This window comes from Callorhinchus milii, unplaced genomic scaffold (assembly GCF_018977255.1).
Source record: "Callorhinchus milii isolate IMCB2004 unplaced genomic scaffold, IMCB_Cmil_1.0 Scaffold3, whole genome shotgun sequence".
Taxonomy (NCBI): domain Eukaryota; kingdom Metazoa; phylum Chordata; class Chondrichthyes; order Chimaeriformes; family Callorhinchidae; genus Callorhinchus; species Callorhinchus milii.
This window is the reverse complement of record NW_024704744.1, coordinates 20,090,728-20,111,627: the sequence shown is the minus strand read 5'-3', so window position 1 is coordinate 20,111,627 and position 20,900 is coordinate 20,090,728. Positions and strand designations below refer to the sequence as shown.

Sequence of the window (20,900 nt, the reverse complement as noted above, 5' to 3'; positions counted from 1 at the left end):
TGTGATGTCATCTAATTCCTTCTACGTTACTGCCTCCTTAACCTTTGTAACTTGTTGTTGATCACATGGTTTGGAAATAGAATGAAATCCCTGGTCTTCACTTTAATACACACACACCACCCCCCTCCCTATAATAAATAAATGAAACATTTAAATCACTGTTTTATATTGAAAATCAATTTTCACACAAAAATTCTATATTGCCTACTCTTAGGCTGCGTTAAGTTTGTGTTAAATGTCTATAAGATCCCGAGTTTAACCTTTGGACTTTCTGGTTACTTTTACAAGTTAAGTGAACTTCGAAACAGATTGTCTCAGCTGCTCTGTGGTATATAAATACAGCTCCAAGCAGGAGCGTCAACCACTGCTTCAGAAGGTTGCAGCTCTGGGCCAAAAGGAGTATCAATCGCCCAGCATGGGCTTCATGAAGAAGCTCAACCTCTTGCTACTATTGAGCAGTTGTGCTTTGGCACGTAAGTGTGTTTCTTTGTTGTAAGTTTGCTTTAAGTGGAAACAAGACAGACAAATACAATGTAAACCACACACGATACTGTACGGTGACTATAACATAGTCATTGTTTAGAATTTGAATCGCAATATCCGATAAATGGTACTGGGATTTTTATTTTTAACAATATATATTTCTAGATTACAAACTAATTCAGCTCAATTGAAAATGATTTATACCTGCTGCATTTTTGTAATTGACACTAAAAGCAGGTCATTTAAATAAAAAAATTGAATGACTATTGTTTTTTGAAAAAGCGGATATATAATTTCTAAATGGCTTTAAACACTTTGTAAGGAAGCATACGAGTTAGTGTGATGTCGCTTGAATTTTTTTTATTTACTTTGACAATTTTAAAGTTAAGTTTATGCAGACCTTTTATTTTACATTGAGTTAAAAAAACTATATTTATTTGAAATAGGAAACAAAAGGAATTGTCTCGGCTATATTGGATTTAATTTTTTCACAGATAAAATGTTATCTGGCAAATTTATTTAAAAGTTCAAATTATAACTGTCAAAATGTTTTACCATAGAGATCAGAGATATTTATTACACTTTATTCGTTATTTATGTAAATCTCCTATTATTTTTTCAGAACAAAGAGATGACAGTTCTGAAGAAACAAAAGACAGCCAATACTGTTTAAGTAAGCCCTTGTGAATTATTTCTTTATTAAACTAATTTACTACAACTAATTTATGCAATTTCAAGTCCACTTTGCACCTACTCTTGTTATTGAAGCAAAATCACAAAATTTCACGCACAAATTACACAGTTAATTCACTTTACAGTATATTGTGAAGTACTTTCAGATGTATCGAAGACATGATAAGGCACTATATCCAATGCAAGGATTGTTATTTATTATTATCACATTTGTGGAGTCCTGTAGCTCAGTGGTTAGAGCACTTGCCTCGCAAACGAGAGGACCTAGGTTCAATTCCCGGGCAGGACGAAACATTGGGCAAGTTTCCTTACTCCACACGCCTCTGTTTACCTAACAGTAAGTAGGAACCCAATTGTTAGTTGTTTGACGGTTCGTTTTTCTGGGGATAATAAACCCTTCAAAGCAAAATAATGATTTGGTAGCTCAATCCAGACTGTTTAGGCACAGCTGTGTGCAATTGGCTGCTGCATTTCACCCATAAAATATACAGTCAATTCACTTTAACGTATATTCTGTGAAGTGCTTCGAGAAGTCTCCAAGTCGTGATAAGATGCTGTATCAAATTCAAGGATTATTATTATTTAACAATAATAACCAGAAAACAGTTAGGGTTATTGAAATGTTGCAATTGATAACAAACCCAAGACCTCCTTTCAATTCGAATATAAAAAATGTAATCAATGTAATTGTTGTCTTACAATGTAATTGTACTTAGTGGATTTAAAAGTTTAAACTGACGTGTCTGGATTTTGTTGAAAAAAACATTCTTGTCAAGGACAATTCCATTCTCTCCTCAATCAGAAAAGCGGCTGATAAGATAGAATTCAGAGACGATTTGGTATGAGATCTTCAGTTTGTAGTTAACACTTCTTTTCCCAGGGGAGTAATATATACTGGTGGCAACTGCAAGGAGATTGTATTAATGCAACAATATTATAATACCCATTATAATAAGGCATTGGTATTAGCAAATCAACAATATTATAATATACACACCCATTACTAACAAGGCATTGTTAATAGCAATACTTAAGCGTAAAGCACAACCTTGGAGAATATTGAATCCATTCCTTCCTTTTAACATTTTTTTTACACAATGCAGAAAATACCAGTCGCTTCAGATATCTTCGAAAGTACTTGTACCAGTATGAAGTGGAGACCTCCAATGGAGTGCCTGGGACTGCAAACTCACGCTCCGGTATCAAGATGTCTTGCAAAGTAAGTTGCAGGTTACATCGTTGCGTCCTTACATCCTACTTGTGCAACATTTCAAAATAAAATATTAACGAGGCATCTAAAAAAATGCAGCTGCCGAAAATGGTTTGGGCTAAATATAATCACAGTAATGATTATTTCAAAGATGCTTTTATTCAACGCAGTATTCTTTAACTCATTTGATGTTGATTGTTTCCTTTACTCAAACACGTCTGATACAATATTTGTTTGGATAAAAATGGAACATCTGGTATTTTTACAAATTGTCAAGTAATCACCAACTATGTTTAAACATGACTTGAAAAATCACAAAGAAAATACGTGCTTATAAATTAGTAAGTGTTAAAAATGGCTAAAAAATTTTTGCAGTTGATTGAAAATGATAGAAATTAGATGGCTGGTCATATGCAACCAGTTCTCTGGTTGATCATCTCACAGATGATCATCTGTGAGATGATCAATGTCTGGGATGTCGTAATGAATCTGCCTTCATCAGCAGTGGCTGAATGAGCTCTGATGTTTATCTGCCAGTAACAATATCCCACACAATCGCTCAACTCTGCCAGGAAAATACTTACAACTTTCTTTACATAGCTGTCACCTAAAATCAGTGTGCAGCTTTCTACTTGGTAAATTCATAGTTCTCAGCAATTCTCAAAGGAGTCGATAAATGCCGCATTTCACCCACAAAATATACAGTCAATCCACTTTATAGTATATATTGTGAAGCGCTTTGAGACATCTTGATATGATGAGGCGCTATATCAAATGCAAGGATTATTATTATTAATTTTCCCAATATTTCTTCGAGTGAATTTTTCTTTTAGACATATACTAGGAAGTGTGGCTGAATGGCTTTAGCTCACACAACATGATGTACCTTGCATGTGCGCAGGTTGTGTATCTCTCAACAGAGATGAACGTGAATGCAGAAACTCAATAGCTGTAACCTTGCCTCTTGTGTTTAGGTTGAACTGGAAGTCCCTCGGCACTGTGGGCTCATGATGCAGGTAAATCAGTGCAAACTGCAGGAGGTACACAGCATCAATGCAGATGGCAAGCCGATCTTCAAAAAATCTAAAGAGTCAGAAGACTTCCAGAAAGCCATGTCCCAGTAAGTAACATCAACCTTATCTCAGGTTTCTGTGCCGTGTGGATTTTTCTTCTGAAAAAGATATGAAACTGAGCAGTACAAGCTTTTCGGAGCTTTAACATAAGCTAATGCATGTTTACCTTAAGCTGACTAACAAGGCAGACCAGACGTTTCATGTAAACACAATTTCAGATTGCTTGTGTTGCTGAAGGATACATATAAGAATGTCAGTGTTAATTGGATGAAATGTCTTTTTCTTTCTCTCAGGTACGAGCTGAAATTCATCACTACATCAGAACGAATGGATGTTACCTTGTACCCACATCAAGATGAAACCACCAACATTCTCAACGTCAAGAGAGGTATCATTTCTGCCCTTTTGCTGCCAATGGAATCTAATGAAGACACACAAACAGTTAACATGGTAAGAAAGAGTATTTTATGAATAGAAGATATTTCAGTGCATTCAGTAAAATAAGTTACAATTAATTCCACATCTGAGTCACATAGAGTAGGAAAGTGCCACATTTTATCACCCAATCTATATTCACTTAGCTGATCTCAGCTAGCGCAGTAATATATTGCTACAATTGGCATCACTTTGGCAAAAATCAAGCAGGGTTCTGATAACAGTCTATCAGTGTTCCAGATGGAAGGTGCATGTGTGTGCATGTTAGGTGAGGGTAGGATTGATCTTGACTGCAATGCCACACTTTAGTCACATACCTTACCAACACTCACTGTTAACCTCACACATAAAGAATGTTCACTACAAGTACTGAAGGTTAAATTGTGCTTTTAGAACTTTACCCCAGCCTGGGTCAGTGCCCCCTAAGGAGAAGAGAAGAGGGATAAACATTTGAAAGGGGGAAAAATCAAATACAGAGTGATTTCTTTGAAAGAAGGTCTCAGAGCAGTACACAGGATTCACTGTAAAGTGTAATGGCTAGTTGGGTATGACAATTTAAGGCCATACATGGCCTTGCCCCCCATCTACCTCTCTGACCTGCTGACTCCCTACCAACTTGCCCGCTCCCTCCGTTCAGCGGGCTCCGGCCTGCTCCATGTCTCCCGCCCGACCCGCCCTACCATCGGTGGCCGGGCTTTCGGCCTCTCTACCCCCACACTCTGTAACTCCATCCCACAGTCCCTTCACCTCACTTTCTCCCTTGCCTCCTTCAAGGCCGATCTCAAGACCCTTCTCTTCGATTGTGCCTTTGGTCTCTGTCCCACCTCTTTCCCTTCACTTACCCCTACACCACCCCTCCCCCATACTCGGGCCCCGACACCTGACTGTTCAGTGCTTTGGGACGTCCTCCCGACGTGAAAGGTGCTCTATAAATGTAATTTGCTGTTGTTGTTGTAATGTTACTTGGTACAAAGTATTAAAAGATGGAACATAAGAATATCAAATTCAGTTCAATGAATGTTCTTTGATGTACCTGCAAACATTTTAATTATTTTTACTGAACTGGGCATATGAATCCCTTTTTCATATAGATTATAGCCCACTTTTACTGATAAACAGCTCTCTGCGAATAAAGTGCGTTTCGCCCACAAATATACGGTCAATTCACTTTACAGTCTAGTCTGTGAAGCGCTTTGAGACGTTGAAAAGATGTGAAAAGCGCTATATCAAATGGAAGGATTATTATTATTATTATAAAGTTAGGGAAACAAAACTACTACACTAAAATTAGAGATTTGTGCCATTAAATGTTTATAATGGGATATCCCATTTGGAACCAAAATATATTTGTAGCGATCAATGAACATTATATCCTGGTCTATACACTGCCTTCTTTCCTTGAAAAAATATTATTTCATTTCCTCGTGACGCAGGATTCAGTGTACGGCAACTGCACAAGCCAGCTGACAGTGAAGAACAGAAAAGGAGACACAGCTACTGATATAACCATGGGAAGAGATCTCACTCAGTGCAGCAGATTTACACCCATCACAGACGTTAGCAGCCCTCTAGCACTGGTTAGAGGATTGGTAAGAAAACAACAATATTCCCTTTCAGTTTCAGAATGCTTAAAAGAGTCACACAATGCAAAGTCATTACAGTCAAACTTGTTCAAACCAACCACCTCCAATGAGCAACCGCCCCTGTTAAGAATCACCCTGCAACAATCCGGACAGACCAGTTCACACATCAAGGAACCCTTACTCAGGGGCCACCCTTACATAAAGGTTACTTTGGCCTAATCCTCTAAGAGGTTGTTGAAGACAGGTTTGACTGTGTATATTTTTCTTTAAGGAAGAAATGTAAACCCATTATTTTTCTCTCTATATAGGATATGCCACTTTCATCCCTGCTGGGCAGCAGCCAGTCTTGCAAATATTCCCTAGATGTCAAGAGGAAGCATGTAACAGAGGCCACCTGCAATGAAAAACACATTTTCCTGCCTTACTCTCACAAGTATGTTAATCCACTATATAGTTGACAATCAATGCTGGTGACCAATTTCATATTTTAGATATTCCCTGTTGTAGAATTTTTGACTACAAAGCAACAAGGTAATTCAGAAATCAAAATCAAATGTAAAACACTGCAATAGCCAGCTCGAGCAGAAAACTGCAGTGTGCAACATGTATGGATTATGCCAAAGATTTATGCCTGTCAATATCCCAGCGACTTCCCAAACAAAATGTTAATAAGGGACACTGCTTTACTAGTTCAGATTTCATAAGGTAAAACCATTGATAGAATGTTATTGTTCTTCAAAACCATCAAAGGATGATATGCAAAATAAGCCATTAGTGCATTACTGCTTTGCAGCTGGCACATTCTGAATAGATCATTATGCTGTGAGCTTTATTCTTTATATATTGTAAAAGTTAATTTATAACAAATTTATTCTTCAATCTTGAGATTCCTGTTGACATTTAAAGTGGTCAGGTCCTTTACAAATCAGTGTGTTCTATATTATAGAATATATAAAAAGATTAGCTTGCAACAGAAAACACAGAATGAAAAAAAAGTTTATTAAGCCCTTTCAATGATTAAAAGTTGACTTGTTGAAAGTGCCGTAAATAACAAATCCAGTCAGGCAGTGCAGTCTCAAAATTAACCATTTTGTCTCCTTTTCTTATCAGAAACGAATATGGAATAATGACACATGTAAAACAGACACTTAAACTCAGCGAATTGCAACGGATCAACAGCCGATACTTTACTGAAGGTAAGATATGACTCCTTTATAACTGCACCGAAATTCTCCTTATCAAGTGTCTTTGTTGGGGTTCACATTTGGATTCACTAGAAGCAATTCAGAATTGCTAATGGGAATCCTGCCAATGTCCAGCAGTATGTCAAAGCTACTCATGAAATCTCCTCTCTTGGGCACCAAAAGTAGATCGTGAGCTTCTTGCGAGTTGGCCATTTACTGTTTGCTATGGGTATGATTCCTCATACAATCACTATTATTGTGAAATCCTACTTTTATTGCCCTAATACTTAATTTTGCTTTTACTACAGTGAACTTCTGATAGCTCATCACTCCAAGGGCAAAGAGCTCAGTGATTAGTTATCTGGAGTGACAAGTTAAGCATAGATCCTGTCCAGCCACAAGGGGGCACCGTGATTGGTATGGGCACTCGTTGGGAATGCATGCTCAGATCCATCGCAGAAGCCTCTGGCTATTTGAGGGCTGCACTGGATAGGGCAGGAGGCCATGGCATTGCCCTTCAATAGACCAGACGCCTCTGCAATGCAACTGAGCATTGCCCGTCCAATCTCTGCCAAGCGCCCATACCAATCACAGGATAGGGCAAGAGGCCTCCATGATGGAATGATCCATCTTATAGGATGAGTCTATCTCATCAATTTTACATTGTAAATACTTACAAGAGTTTCTAGAATACAACTAGTTACGTGTTAAGCAGAGCAACCACCAAAGCTGTGTCCCTGATTAACATTTTGTTTGGGAAGTCGCTTGGATATTGACAGCATGGCAATTTAAATGATAGTGACAAATTAAGCCAGAGTTGAGCTATCAGGAGTTTACTGTATTTACTGAAATGAATGGCAGATGGAGCATTAATGTTTTAACAATTTTTGATGTACGTGTTGCTCAGCAATGAAAAGCATTTTGGTAGATGTCAGATTTAACAGTTAAATGTGGAGTAAAGCTCTTTCATCAATGTATCTGAACTGAGCTCCAACACCACTAGAGCATACTCTGTAACACCAAGTACTAGTAAGTGCACTGGTGGCATGGTGAAAGTTTTAAATTTTTCACAGTAGACAACCTTCAGCTCTTTTGAGTGAGATAATTGCTTAGGTTTTGGAGATTAAGAGTCATTTTTAAATATTTTATCCATAGATGAAGCAAACGTAAAAGAACTGACGCTGGAATATGTTGATAGCAGAGTAAAGAGCACAGATTCTGCCCTGAAAACTCTACAGGAGCTGGTCAAGCAGTCGGAGACTGCTCAGAACCAACAACGAGCCAATTTGTTTCAAATATTTGTATCTGAATTGAGGAGCATGGAGAAAGATGCACTAAGGACTATCTTGCCAAAGCTTATGGAAACATCCAGGTAAAAAAGACAATCAGTTCAGTAATTGGACCAATACCTTCAGTATTGGTAGAAAATGCCTGACCTATTTGCTTTACTTACACTTTGGATCTCTTTCTTTTTGACAGCTCCATTACTTTGCAAGCTCTCCCTCAGTGCGGGACACCAGAATGTTTTTCAGCAATCTTGAAACTATTTCAAAGTGAATCAGCCTCTCCCCTGCTGACTGATGCAGTTACCTACGCCATGGGACTCATGCCTTCACCCTGTAAGACTAGAGTTCAGGAGACTCTCAACATTGCAAAGTATCGGCAATCACGGGCTACATTTTATGCACTGAGTCACACCGTAAGGAAGTAAGTACACTGGAAGCACGGTGAAAGATTTATACTTTGTTAAAATATGCTATAAAAATATACAAGCGCTACAAACTACAGTAAATCCAGTAAAGCATTTTGAGATATTTTGATGACATTATAAAACATTCTGTTAAATGCAAGGAGTATTATAAATAAAACAGCATTTTGAAGTAAATAAATCTTATAGGTTTGGAGAACAAATCTATCCCTTCCTCCCATTTCCTTTTTGTATTCTGTCCCACAATAGTTTCTGTTGTCAGGAGAAGTGACAGTGGCGAAGCCAAGTTTTCCAACTGGGGGCCGATAAGCCACCTTCCCATCACTGTCTGCTCTGTCTCTCACCTCCCGCTCTGGCTCTCTTCCCACCACTCTCCACATTGCCTCCTGCATCATTCAACCTTGTGAGAGGCAGCGCGGAGAGTGACGGGAAGAGGGGCGGAGCTGGAGGTAAAGGTGCCATACATACACCTAAGCCCACCAGGGACCCCATTACCTCCACCACTGATGCAGACTTGTCCAGATAGCTGTTGTCGGGCTGTTCCTGCAAAGCTTTGTTCCCTCCATGCACTGTGCCACATTGAAGTGCTCCATCTAGTGGATTGACAATGAAACTGCCAAATACTTCCAGTGCAAAGACAGCCAAGCAGCCAACCACCTTTTTATAGTGTTTCCCTACATAGCCAAAAGCTACGAGACATTTCAGTGTGAAAAGGCACTATACTAAATGCAAATATTATTATAATTCTGAATTTTGACAGTTGCAGAGAAATTTCAGTAGTTCAAATGATAAAGTTAGTATGACATCATCAACATTCTCAAATGTTCAACTTTAGCATTAGATCACCTTTAAGAAGAGTTAAACTTGTTATATAAATGGGATGCTTTTGACACATGTTTATAATTCCTATCAGTGTGATATTCCCATCACTAATGCTGTAATATTTATCTGTTAGGTTTTATAATAAGCAACAGACTGTAGGACCTGAACTGAAGGCTGTAGCGGATTACATGATGTCTTTAATTGGAAGTGACTGCTCTGGTGAGAAAGACAAGATCTACTTGACTCTAAAGGTAACTGTTTTGTAACTAAGAACAAAAGTTTTCATTGCCACAGAAACAACAGGATCAATTTTGCGAGATTTCTTGACAGGATTTCTTAATTAAGAATGCAAAAAACAGGAAAATGACTGACAAAGTCTATGACTCAACTCAATCCTATGGTTCCAACTCAATCCATTTTCGGAGTGGAAGTCAACATGATGCACTTTTGTTTACAGAAAACAACTCCTACTTAAATAATTAAGCAGGTTGCATTTAAGTACAAGTCAGAGACTTTTCTTAATTAAGAAATATTGCAAAATTTACCATAGTGCTTATAATAATAATAATCCTTGCATTTGATATAGGGCTTTTCACGTCTTCTAGACATCTCAAAGCGCTTCACAGAATATACTGTAAAGTAAATTGACTGTATATTTGTGGACTTTTCTTAAAGTCTTACAACCAGATTGAAAATTACTTCACACTTCAATCTGTTTCTTCTTCTCCAGGCACTCGGAAATATGGGAAAGGCAATGGAGAACGCAAATCCTGAAATTACACCTACTCTCCTAAAATGTGTGGTGAACTCTAACACTTCCCCCTCTATTCAGCAAGCTGCAATTCAAGCTTTCAGACAAATGACTCTGAATGAGGAGGTAATGCCACAAATGAATGTATTTTGTTATAAGGTTGTTAAACAAAGAAGCATTTTCATCTTTAGAATTATTACTTGAGATTTCGAAATGCAATATACTATGAGACATGAATTTCAAGCATTGGTCTTTTTCTGATATCTGCTTTTATGCAGAACTTTTGTGAGTTGATACCTGTTTAAGGTCTGACACACTGTTTAGAGTAGCCTATTAACCATTTAATTGTTAACACATTTATGTAGGTCTCTGTCAGCTGATAAGTTTAGTCATTTTCAGCTGGCACAGTCTGATGCTAAAAAAAACTAGTATTACAAGAAAGTATTACTAAAGTATTACTAAAACATCAGTCATATTATCTCTAACCTGAAATACATATAACACAATATTAATTAACATATTTTGTTAAAAATTTACTTGTGCTTAATTTTTTGCTTTTTCCTTCTATTTTTCTTTGACTTTTTTTCTGAACCATTTTTATTCAATCTCTTTGTTGCCTATTCTTAACTATTTATATTTTCAAAACCTACTGCCTCTGTTCCAACTCCCAACCTTGTGATGTAACCCGCGGCTCACTTACCTATCAATGATTTACTTCTAGGCGCGCAGTATGCTTCTTCAAGTGTATCTGGATGTAACTTCGCCTCTCCTGAAGAGACTGGGAGCTTACTTCATGGTCATGAAGAATCCATCAACAAGTGACCTTGGAAAAATCACAAGGAATCTGCCAACTGAGGAAAATGAGGAACTGCAAAGTTTTGTGTCCTCGCATCTGATTCATATTCTTCAGTCAGAGGAGCCCACAGTTCAGGAGTAAGTGAACTGCTGTATTAAAATGTTAGCCAACATGCCCACATTCAGCTAAGTGGGCACTGGTGGTGACGGTGTGGAATCAGCCTCACATTGGGACATTGTGCTGATAGTCTAAGATGACATTCTAGGGCAGTGCGGGGGGGAGTGCCGCATTGTTGTACATGTCGTTCTTCAGATCAGACATTGAATCCAGATCTCACCTGCTTGTTCAGTTGGACAATAAATATCCCATGACATTATCCAAAAAGAGAAGGGAGTTTCTCCCGATTCCTTGTCAACATTCCCCCAGATGAAAAAAAAATGATCATTCACTTTGTACCGGTTTGGAGTACAAGTTGTGCATGAATTGCTCTATTCACCTACAAATGCTGCACTTCACTGAAAAACTCTGCAAAACACTTTGCAACATTTTGAAGTGGTATGGCATGATATTCAATCCAAGGTTTTTTTAATATAATCTTCTGAATTATGAGCAATCTTATCTTTGCCACTTTTGTTTCCATGTTCCTGCAGCAATAATGTAGTTTACTTAAAGCTGAGAAAGAGAGGGCATTCCTTTCCATTCAATATAGTCAATTTCTTTGGATTGTCCTATCTAACAGTTGGACCTCGAAATTGTGGAACTGTTTGTATGTAGATAAATCTGTCATTGGCATTGCTGAGAGTTCTGAAGGAATTTGGGATTCTAACAATATTGATCACATGTGTCCCAATTGAATTCCTGAACTTGAATTTTCTTTTACAGACTAAAAAACAAAGTAGCCATAGTGCTGAAAGATCCACTAGTAAACCTTTCAGGATTATCCAGACATTATGAGGCATCCAAGAAGACAAATATACCAGGTTTAAAAGGGCCAGTGGCTGCTACGGTGCAAAGCAATCTCATTTTTGAATCATACACCAGGATACCAAGAGCAGTCATGCTGGAAACCACTCTGAATGCTTTTGGTCGCTCCATTGACCTTTTTGAGGTAGGAATATTTACATCTAATGCAATCCAGATTGAATTACTCATGGATTTAAAAGTTAGATCAAGAAAATATAACAAATAAATGAAACATAAATAATTGGATCTGAATAAAAGTAATAACTGTTAACTGTAAAGAATTAAAATATGACCAATTCAGTTATTGGAAAGTAATGTCAATTTAAATTAACTGGTTATTTTTACACAGCTTGGGCTTGACGGCAAAGGCTTTGAACCATCTCTGGAGGCTATTTTTGGTCTAGAAGGATTTTTCCCCAACAGCGCAATGAAGGCTTTGTATTGGGTGGATGGGAAAGTTCCAGAGAAGGTATCACAAGTGCTGTTCAATTGGTTTGGAGTCAGCAGAAACAGCGAAGCACCAAAAGATGTAAGTGTTTCTGAGTGATTCTCTTAATGAGTTTAGGAATTAATTTATTGGACTGAGTTATCTCATAATCACCCTGTATCTTTCTTGCCTGACACTCAATAGGGTCTGATGAAGGAACTCATGCTCAATTTTCAAAAAATGTTGAAGGAGATTCAGACACAGGCAGGAACACCAGAAGCAAATGCTTTCTTGAGAATACTCGGAAATGAACTTGGATATGTTAAATTCAACGATATCAAGCTGCTGGGAGAAATGCTATCAAGAAGTTCCAAGTACTTGCAGCAACTTCCAGTACAGGTACAGTACATCACCATACACAGAAGTAACATCAATGATATGATCAAAGTGAAATTGGGTCAGATTGTAAGATAATTGGAGGTTTTACAGTAATAGTTCCCATTAGAATAGTCGTTGTCTGTTGCACAGGGACATTACAAATGTACCCAGCTTCCCTGAACTCCAGCAGACCAGCCTCCCAGCCACCTAGATGGTTTGAAATGTTCTTCCAGTGTGAGAGACACTGTTTAAATGCCAATTGTTGTTATGTACAGTCAGAGACCAAATTTCTTTGTTACTACTATTGTATATGTATGTATACAACCTAAGATGAACTTACAATTTGTCATTTATCAGGCACATTTACTAGATGTTTTCTGAAAATTCAAGAGATATAGAAGGTGAAATATGTTTTGTTGCTAAATGTGGTCACTTTAATAATTTGCAATTATAATTCACCATTTATAAGGTCTTACACTGAGCAGTAAGTAGAAGTTCTTGTCCATCATTTGTAGGCAAGGCTTTATGTGCATACATACAAGAGCAGTGGGGTATTAAAAGAAACATCTGTTATGAAATGCCTGAATCAAAACTAATTACTATTATGAGTCCAAGCAGGTACTATGCTTCAATTATATTTTAACATGTGAATATCTGTAGTGTGATTTTATATGCTGCATACTTTTAATTTTGCAGATCAGCCAGGCTCTTTTAAAGGGGACAAGTGGTGACCTATTTGCCCACTATATTTTCATGGACAATCAATTTAACCTTCCAACTGGAGCTGGTCTTCCCCTCAAGTTCTCTTTGTCAGGTGTAATCGCTCCTGGTGCCAAAGCAGGAATAAAGGTTGAAAGAAAGCAGGTAATTTGCATTTTTCTTCAGAATATCCAGAAACTTTTAAAATGTACAGTGTGAATAATATGGTAAAATATCTCATCTGTGAATCTGTATTTTGTATTTAAAATGAAAAATAAGACTGAATGTAGATTGCTTTACAATTGGTATCTACATCAAAAGTATTCTTGTTGAATTTGCAAATCCAATTGTTAATAGAAGTCAATATTGTTTGAACATCAGGGAGACATGTTTATCAAGCCATCAGTTGGAGTGGAATTTGTGAGCCAACTGGGAGTCAATGTACCTGATTTTACCAGAAATGCAATTCAGATGAATTACAACTTATATCACGAGTCTGGTTTTGAAGCCAAGATCAGCATGAATAACGGTCAAGTTAAACTCACCATCCCAGCACCAAAGGAACCCACCAAGCTCTTCAGTATGAGGTACGACATAAATTAATTAATTGTCATCATACCATTCAAAATAAAAGTAACAATAATTTGGTCACTCAATCCACGACTGTTTTGTGGGATACTGCTGTCCGCAATTGCCTACCGTGTTTTGCCCACAAAATACACAGTCAATTCACTGTACAGTATATCCTGTGAAGCGCTTTGATACAACTCAATAGCATGATAAGGAGCTATTTCAAATGCGATGATAATTATTATGTTCATCAATATAATTAAAAGAAAGACGTAACTGTGGATTTAACAGATGTCACCTCTGTTCTCTTACAGCAATCGACTGTCGCTGTTATACAGTACAAAAATTGAAGACATCCCGTCCATCATGGAAAACAGACAAGAATGGAAATCCTGCAAACCACTGATCTCAGGCCTTAACCTATGCAGCAGTGCCACATACTCCAATGCAAGTTCAATTGACAATGCCCCCAATTATCCACTGACTGGTGAAACAAGGTGGGTAATGGGTCTATGTCAGATAATTCACCAGCATCTGAAAAATAGCAACATGACTGTATTGTTATGATTGTAATGAAAAGAGAAATGAAATGCCTCAAAATCATATTCGAACTGAAATCTCACATCCTGGTTTAACCAGTAAATATTTCCGAGCTTCAACATAGCAAAAATATTGGAGCTGAGGCTCATGGTCTAAATTGGCCCAGTGTTCTCTGTAGTTGAGAGAAGAAACCCATCCAGGGTTCCTAGTTCTGGCCTTTCTATAGCACCCTCTTTGTGCACTTTATGGCAGTCGAGTAGGAAGTTGAAGGGCTACTTCTCAGATATGGGGGGCAACCAGTGTCTATGGAACCACACCAGCAAGAGAGGCAGAAAGGTGGTAGGCGTGAGTGTGGTAGCAGTTTTCAGGATTGTTATGGTCATCAGTATTATTATGCTTCAGGATAGTTCATGTTTTATTTAATTCCAGGTTTGTGGTTGAGCTTGAACCTACTGGCACTGTAAATGAGTATTCTGCGACATTAACATATCAATCTCAAAAGAACAAAGGAGACCTAGAACATTCTCTGAAATTTGCTGTCCAGGCAGAAGGTAGGTTGTTCCTATCAATTCACAAACATAATGCATTGTGCTTCAAGTAAAAATATAAATTATATGGTTAACATTTTATTTGCATTTATATTTGCAAATAAATTTTAATATATTATATATAGTTGCAGCTTTAGATAGAAGTGACATGAACTGCTGAGTGGTTTTGTTGGTAAGTTTATTATCTTTATCATGCAAGCTGCAGCTCATTTTAACAGATTTTATGGGGAGTTATGAATTCAATTAGAAGAAAAAGCTACAATCCCATGACTGTCACTGATGGAACACTTTCTCCATCCTCAGCTTTCACCTGAACAACTCTTGTGAATTTATGATGTTTACAGTATTTTTAATTCACCAAGATATCTTGTTCAGTTTATCTGTATTTTGATAATCACAAATTATTTTCATTAAACAGGTGCTGAAGATACACAAGCTAAGGTGGAAATTAAATACAACACAAATAAGCATGTTGTTACAGGAGACATTCAGATTCCCAAATTTGATATGGAATTTGGTGTGAAAATGGGAATTCAAGATACATCTGCATCTGAAAAGATCTCATATGCTCTCAGCTTTAACATCACAAACAAAAATGTGCCTGAAGTAACTCTCATAGGACGTGTAAGGTATGTCTGAAATACTGTTTTCTACAAATCACTGTCATTACAATAATAACTGCAAAAAATCAGGCATTCCCATTTGATTCATTTTGGAAGTAATTGTCGTATTAGATATGCTTGAATAAAGCATTCGATAAATGTACAGAATATGCCACATGTCAAAGTATTGTAATGTGTTGATTTCATTCACTTATTCACCTATTTTCATAATATATAAACATTAGGGGGGGAAAGCCCCGTTTAATGCAATGTCATTACAAAGAGCTCCAAAGAACGTATGGCGTGGAAACAGACCACTCAGCCCAACCAGTCTGTGCTGTTCTTTTATACTCCACATGAATCTTCACCCATTCCTTACTTCCTCCCATACCCTCTATTCGCCTCTCCCTCATTTGAAGGTCTAGCTTCCTCTTGAATGCATCTACACTATCTGATTCAACCACTGCTTCAGGCAACGAGTTCCACAATCTCACTACGTCCTGCATGAAGTAGTTCCTCCTAAATTTTCTTTTAAAATCTCTAGATCCTATCTTATATTTGTGTCCCCTGGTTATGGACTCTCCAACCAGGGGAAACAGCTTATTTACGTTAACCTTATCAAATCCTTTTATAACTTTGAACACTTCTATTCAATCCCCCCCCTGGGATCCCCCTGGGATCCTGACCCAAAGCTGCTCATAATTTGGCTCAAATTTGCACTAAATTGATAATGTTTTTCATCAAAAGTCCTGAGAATAACAATGAAAACTAGAGAACAATTTCACATGGTCGTGTTTTTATGATGGCTCTGAGAGATTACAAGTGGTTAAAGCACATTGCTGGGCCGAAAGGAGGGAGATTCACCTTCCAATTCTGGCTTAACCTTTGCTTGCTAAGCCAGAATTGGAAGGTATCCATGTTGAAATAGGATGTGGAAAATAGAAACGTTTTCCATTCCCTAGCTCCAGCATCATCAAATGTAGATTGAAATAAATTAAAATGTTATCGAAAATGAAGTAGTTTTGAAATTCCACTGTAAGTACTTGTGCACAAGGATAAAGAATGACAATAAGAGAGTATGTCAATCGCTATAAATTCCTTAAAAAAAATGTGATCATTCAATCCATGACTGTTTGTGGGGCAATGCTGTGTGCAATTGGCTGCCGCATTTCTCCCACAAAATATACAGTTTATTCACTTTACAGGATGTGATGAGGCGCTATATCAAAATTAAAGGATTATTATTATTATAATGACAATGATGATAATAATTCTGACCTGTGTTTTTCTATTTTAAAGCTCTAGTGACAGGAAAGACATCCTTCTGCAAGGCCTCTTCTCCGTTCCTCAACTGGCAATGCAGGCAAACACCGATACTCACATTCAGCTTGGAGACAATTCATTCATTGCTGAGTTTGATGCAGCTGCCCTTATCCCTCATTCCAAGGCTTCACACAAAGTTAATTTCAGATTTGGTATGTAATTAACAATGCCAGCTTTTTTTGATAAATAGATTGACATTTTTCCCTAATTAACAATTCAATCTGAAAGTATTCTGCTAAATTGTCAAATGATCCTATAAGTTAGAAGTTTGTACAGTTATGTCTGTCAGTTTTCCATTATTCCTGTGATTTATGCTTTAACCTGTAAGTTTGAGGCAACTTGGGAACAGATATTTTAGACTAACAATGGAACAATTGTTGAGTTGTTTTAGATGAGCTAAAAAATGTTTTCATTCCATCTTTGATATTCTAAAAAGCTTAATAAAATGAAGTGGAATTATGATTTTAGATAAGGAAGGTGTCATGCAATGTATTCTTATAGTTTCTTTCAACTTATTCCAATTTGTTCCCCTCTTAGATTCCAAAAAGGCTCAAATCTCCTGTACCTCAGAGGTAGTATCTGATATCAAAACAATTCGGGAACAAATGTCAACTATCCAAATGCCTGATCTGTCTGAATATCCAGGGACCCTACAAAAGTACACTGATCAGCTCTTAGATCGCAAAGTGGCCCAAACTGACATGACATTAAAACACATCATTTCCAAAGCAGCAGTGGTAAGATGATCTTTTGGAACTCGGGGGTAGAAAAGTGATTTAATTGAAAAATACATTTAAATTGGTAAAATGTCGAGTCTAAGGTGGGATAAGGTGGGAATTTAATGAAATACACTCGGTTAAACAGATGAACCTGATCAACAAATTAAGATCCATATTATGTTAAAAACTGTAATTCCATTTCTGCATTGAACAAAAAGCCTCTAAGAAAAATGTTGTAATTCCTTACTTTTACTTATTCCTGTAAAGTGTTATTTCTGCATTAACTTATTTGTGCCTTTCACTCACAAAATACACAGTCAATCCACTTTACAGTATAAGCGATTCGAGATGTCTCAATGACGTGATAAAGCGCCATATCAAATGCAAGGATTATTATTATTTTTATCATCAAAATACTGTGTAAACATTAGAAATTTAATTTTACAGAAATCCTTTCATAAGTTAAAATGCATTTTTTTCCCCTTCGGTTACATTCACTTGATCTGCTCCCTGGTTTGATCAACTTTGAGAAGCATTTAGTCTTTCCATGCCCATGTGCAATGAATCCAAAACCACTGACCAATGATTGGACCTTCCCACCCCTTTCCCTCCTGTTCTAGCTTTTGTTAGGATTTTATGAATCCCGACTACTATGCAATAATGTGCTTCCACTGTATTGGCATCTTACTTCTCAGAAATGTCAGGCAATAATACTGTATTATAATACAGTAATACACAATAATCCTGTTTCTGGCAGGCAATGAACACTTGGCTGAAAAGGGCCTCTGAAGATGTTCCATATGCTGCCACCCTTCAAAACAAGCTGAAGAGTCTGCAAGACCTGAACTTTGAGAAAATGGGATTATCTTCCATTAACCTTCCTGAAAAATTATTCCTGAAACAGTAAGTCTGCTTCAACCTATGCAAATAGCAGCCTTTACATGACATTGCATTATTTGGGGTTATTTTATATTTTTCAGGGTAGTTTTTAAACTTTTCTCAACAACATGTCATTTCAGAATTGTTGAATAAAATACATTGCTTTACCCAACACAATATTAACGTGCGAGAGGATGGCTAATACAGATTCAAAAAAAATGTAGACATATGCATCATGTGTACAGCCTTTACTTGGATAGTATTTTTTGTCAATAAAATGTAACTAAAACTCTTTTCAATGAGGTTGCGTGCCTGAGTCTTCATGGAAATAACCAGTTCAAAACAATGCAGAATCAGGATGCCTTTCACATGATAGATACTGGTGCAAATGTCCAACAGTGCAAATTATGATATTTGCAATTTGCTGACCTAAGATAAAGTACTTAAATCTTGTCCTTAAAGTCACAACAGATGTTTTAGGTGAATTCCACAGCTGTCATTTAAAATGAGAACTATTCATTGTTTTTTAAATGTTCTTATAGCATATTTAAGCCACCATAAGAGACGAGTCTCCTATCTTTGGGCCATTGTTTGAGTTGTCAAAGTAATTTGATAAAAAAATATTGGAACAATCACATTCCTCAAACAAATATGAGGATTTGCAGTTCATTAAACTCCAGCCCAGAGCTTCAGAGGAATTCACTAAGTTGAAAACAGGAATAAAAGCTTATAACAGCAACTCACAACAGTGAACTAGAATTGTACTACTCCAGGAAAGGGGTGGGCCGAAAACAGAATAGTGCTTGTGTATTTTCAACTTGTGCCTCAGGCAATTCAAAGCCAAATGCCCATCTAAAGTGCATATGGTAATTGAAACTGATATTTAAAACCATTAGTTCCCTCCCTGTATGTGGAAATCAAAAGTTCTTTTAGTGGAGGCATTACATTTCTGTTTATTAATAACGTCAAGCTGGTGTGTTCCCCTTCAAAGAAAGAAAAATATACCAATCTATTCAAAATTATTTAAATCAATAATAATTGTGTACAATAATACAACAACAAAATTACATTTATAGAGTGCCTTTCACATCCGGAGGACGTCCCAAGGTGCTGGAAATAGCTGTGCAGCACTAACGTAATAGGAATAATATGTAAATATTCACACTTATACATCAGTAGGTTTCTATATTTTGAAGAGAGCTTCAATGTTTTGCCCACAAAATATACGCTTTACAGTATTTTCTATGCAGCGCTTTGAAATGTCTCAACGGTGTGATAAGGCGCTATATCAAATGCAAGGATGATTATTATTATTATTAATGTGTTTCAGGGTAATTTCCTAGATCTTTTTCTCTAAACTTCCATAAACTTTTGCATTGTTTTCTTTTGCAGTCATGGCTCCTCGAAATGTACGTTCAGCAAGGAGAAAATGTCCATCACCATTCCAATTCCTTTTGGAGGAAAAGTAACTAAAGAAATGCAAGTGCTTCCAAGATCATTCCGAACACCAGCAGTGTTAGCTTTAGGATTCAACATCCCATCCAAGGAGTACAACTTACCAATAAATTCCATTCCATCGATTACTATTCCTGAAGAGCACACACTCCGCTTTCCTTCAGTTAGCAAACTGGAATTCTCCTCAAAGCTGAAGAGCAATTACTACAATTGGGACGGAACCTTCTCAGGTGAAAACATGTCAAAGAAGGATGTAACCCAGATTACTGCTAATATGAGTGTCAAGGCAGACTCTGCACTGGATCTTCTTTCTTATCAGCTGAAAGGTAAGAGATTCTTTCGCAGAAATTTTAATTTCTTTGGGTTGCTGTATTGGTGAAAACTTAATCGTGGTTTAAGGTACTGAGTTTTCAAATGTTGAAACCTATTTCACTAAGCTTCAAATGACAAGCCGTAAAGTTATATTTTGCTTTATGGCAGATTGATGATTCTTGATTTAAATGGCAATGGATTTCAATACATCTGGGAATGTAATGTATTCTATTCTGCTTGTAAACTGTAGCTGATTCAATTTGGCAACCTTAATGCCATGTGATTGGAAACAAATGAAAATTCATTTTTTCTTTCAGTGAAAACATTGTTGTTTGGGGTCAGAGCAGCAAAGGCACAAATTAACAGCAGAAATACAATTAGGTGCATTGTCCCAGGTGCTAAATATGACCCATTAACTAAATTTAATCTGTATTAAGAGTGAGCTAGATGGTGTAAAATAGCAAATTAACAAGCAAAAAAAGGGATGACTGACAAATTACCAATTCAACTTAACTTTCTAATTTTTGAATTATAGCACTTGTTTTATATCAATTCCACTTTATGTGATATTTTTTGAATTGCTTATGCTGAATTAGCATAATTACAGTAATCTATTCCTGTTCCTAAATTCTGTGTCCTTATGCACCTTTGAACTGTAGTTTGAAAACTCCTACTCATCAATTTGACAAATACCTTTACCATGGTGATAAATTTCTGTAGACAACCAGTTACTATTTTGTAATAAAA

General features: G+C 36.9%; 1 protein-coding gene across 1 annotated transcript in view; it reads left to right on the top strand.

Annotated features, from left to right (window-relative positions):
* Positions 1–393: 393 nt before the first annotated feature.
* Positions 394–20,900, top strand: part of apoba (apolipoprotein Ba) — a 32,909-nt gene continuing 12,402 nt past the window's right edge. The window contains 25 exon segments of the mRNA XM_007897031.2: positions 394–473; positions 1,106–1,156; positions 2,280–2,395; positions 3,361–3,506; positions 3,753–3,909; positions 5,328–5,483; positions 5,786–5,910; positions 6,588–6,673; positions 7,817–8,033; positions 8,141–8,368; positions 9,325–9,442; positions 9,922–10,068; positions 10,664–10,875; positions 11,621–11,846; positions 12,051–12,230; positions 12,333–12,527; positions 13,203–13,370; positions 13,587–13,792; positions 14,090–14,272; positions 14,745–14,866; positions 15,282–15,492; positions 16,765–16,940; positions 17,326–17,525; positions 18,265–18,410; positions 19,779–20,167. Coding sequence (XP_007895222.2) covers positions 416–473; positions 1,106–1,156; positions 2,280–2,395; positions 3,361–3,506; positions 3,753–3,909; positions 5,328–5,483; positions 5,786–5,910; positions 6,588–6,673; positions 7,817–8,033; positions 8,141–8,368; positions 9,325–9,442; positions 9,922–10,068; positions 10,664–10,875; positions 11,621–11,846; positions 12,051–12,230; positions 12,333–12,527; positions 13,203–13,370; positions 13,587–13,792; positions 14,090–14,272; positions 14,745–14,866; positions 15,282–15,492; positions 16,765–16,940; positions 17,326–17,525; positions 18,265–18,410; positions 19,779–20,167 — 4,219 coding nt within the window. The 5' untranslated portion in view covers positions 394–415.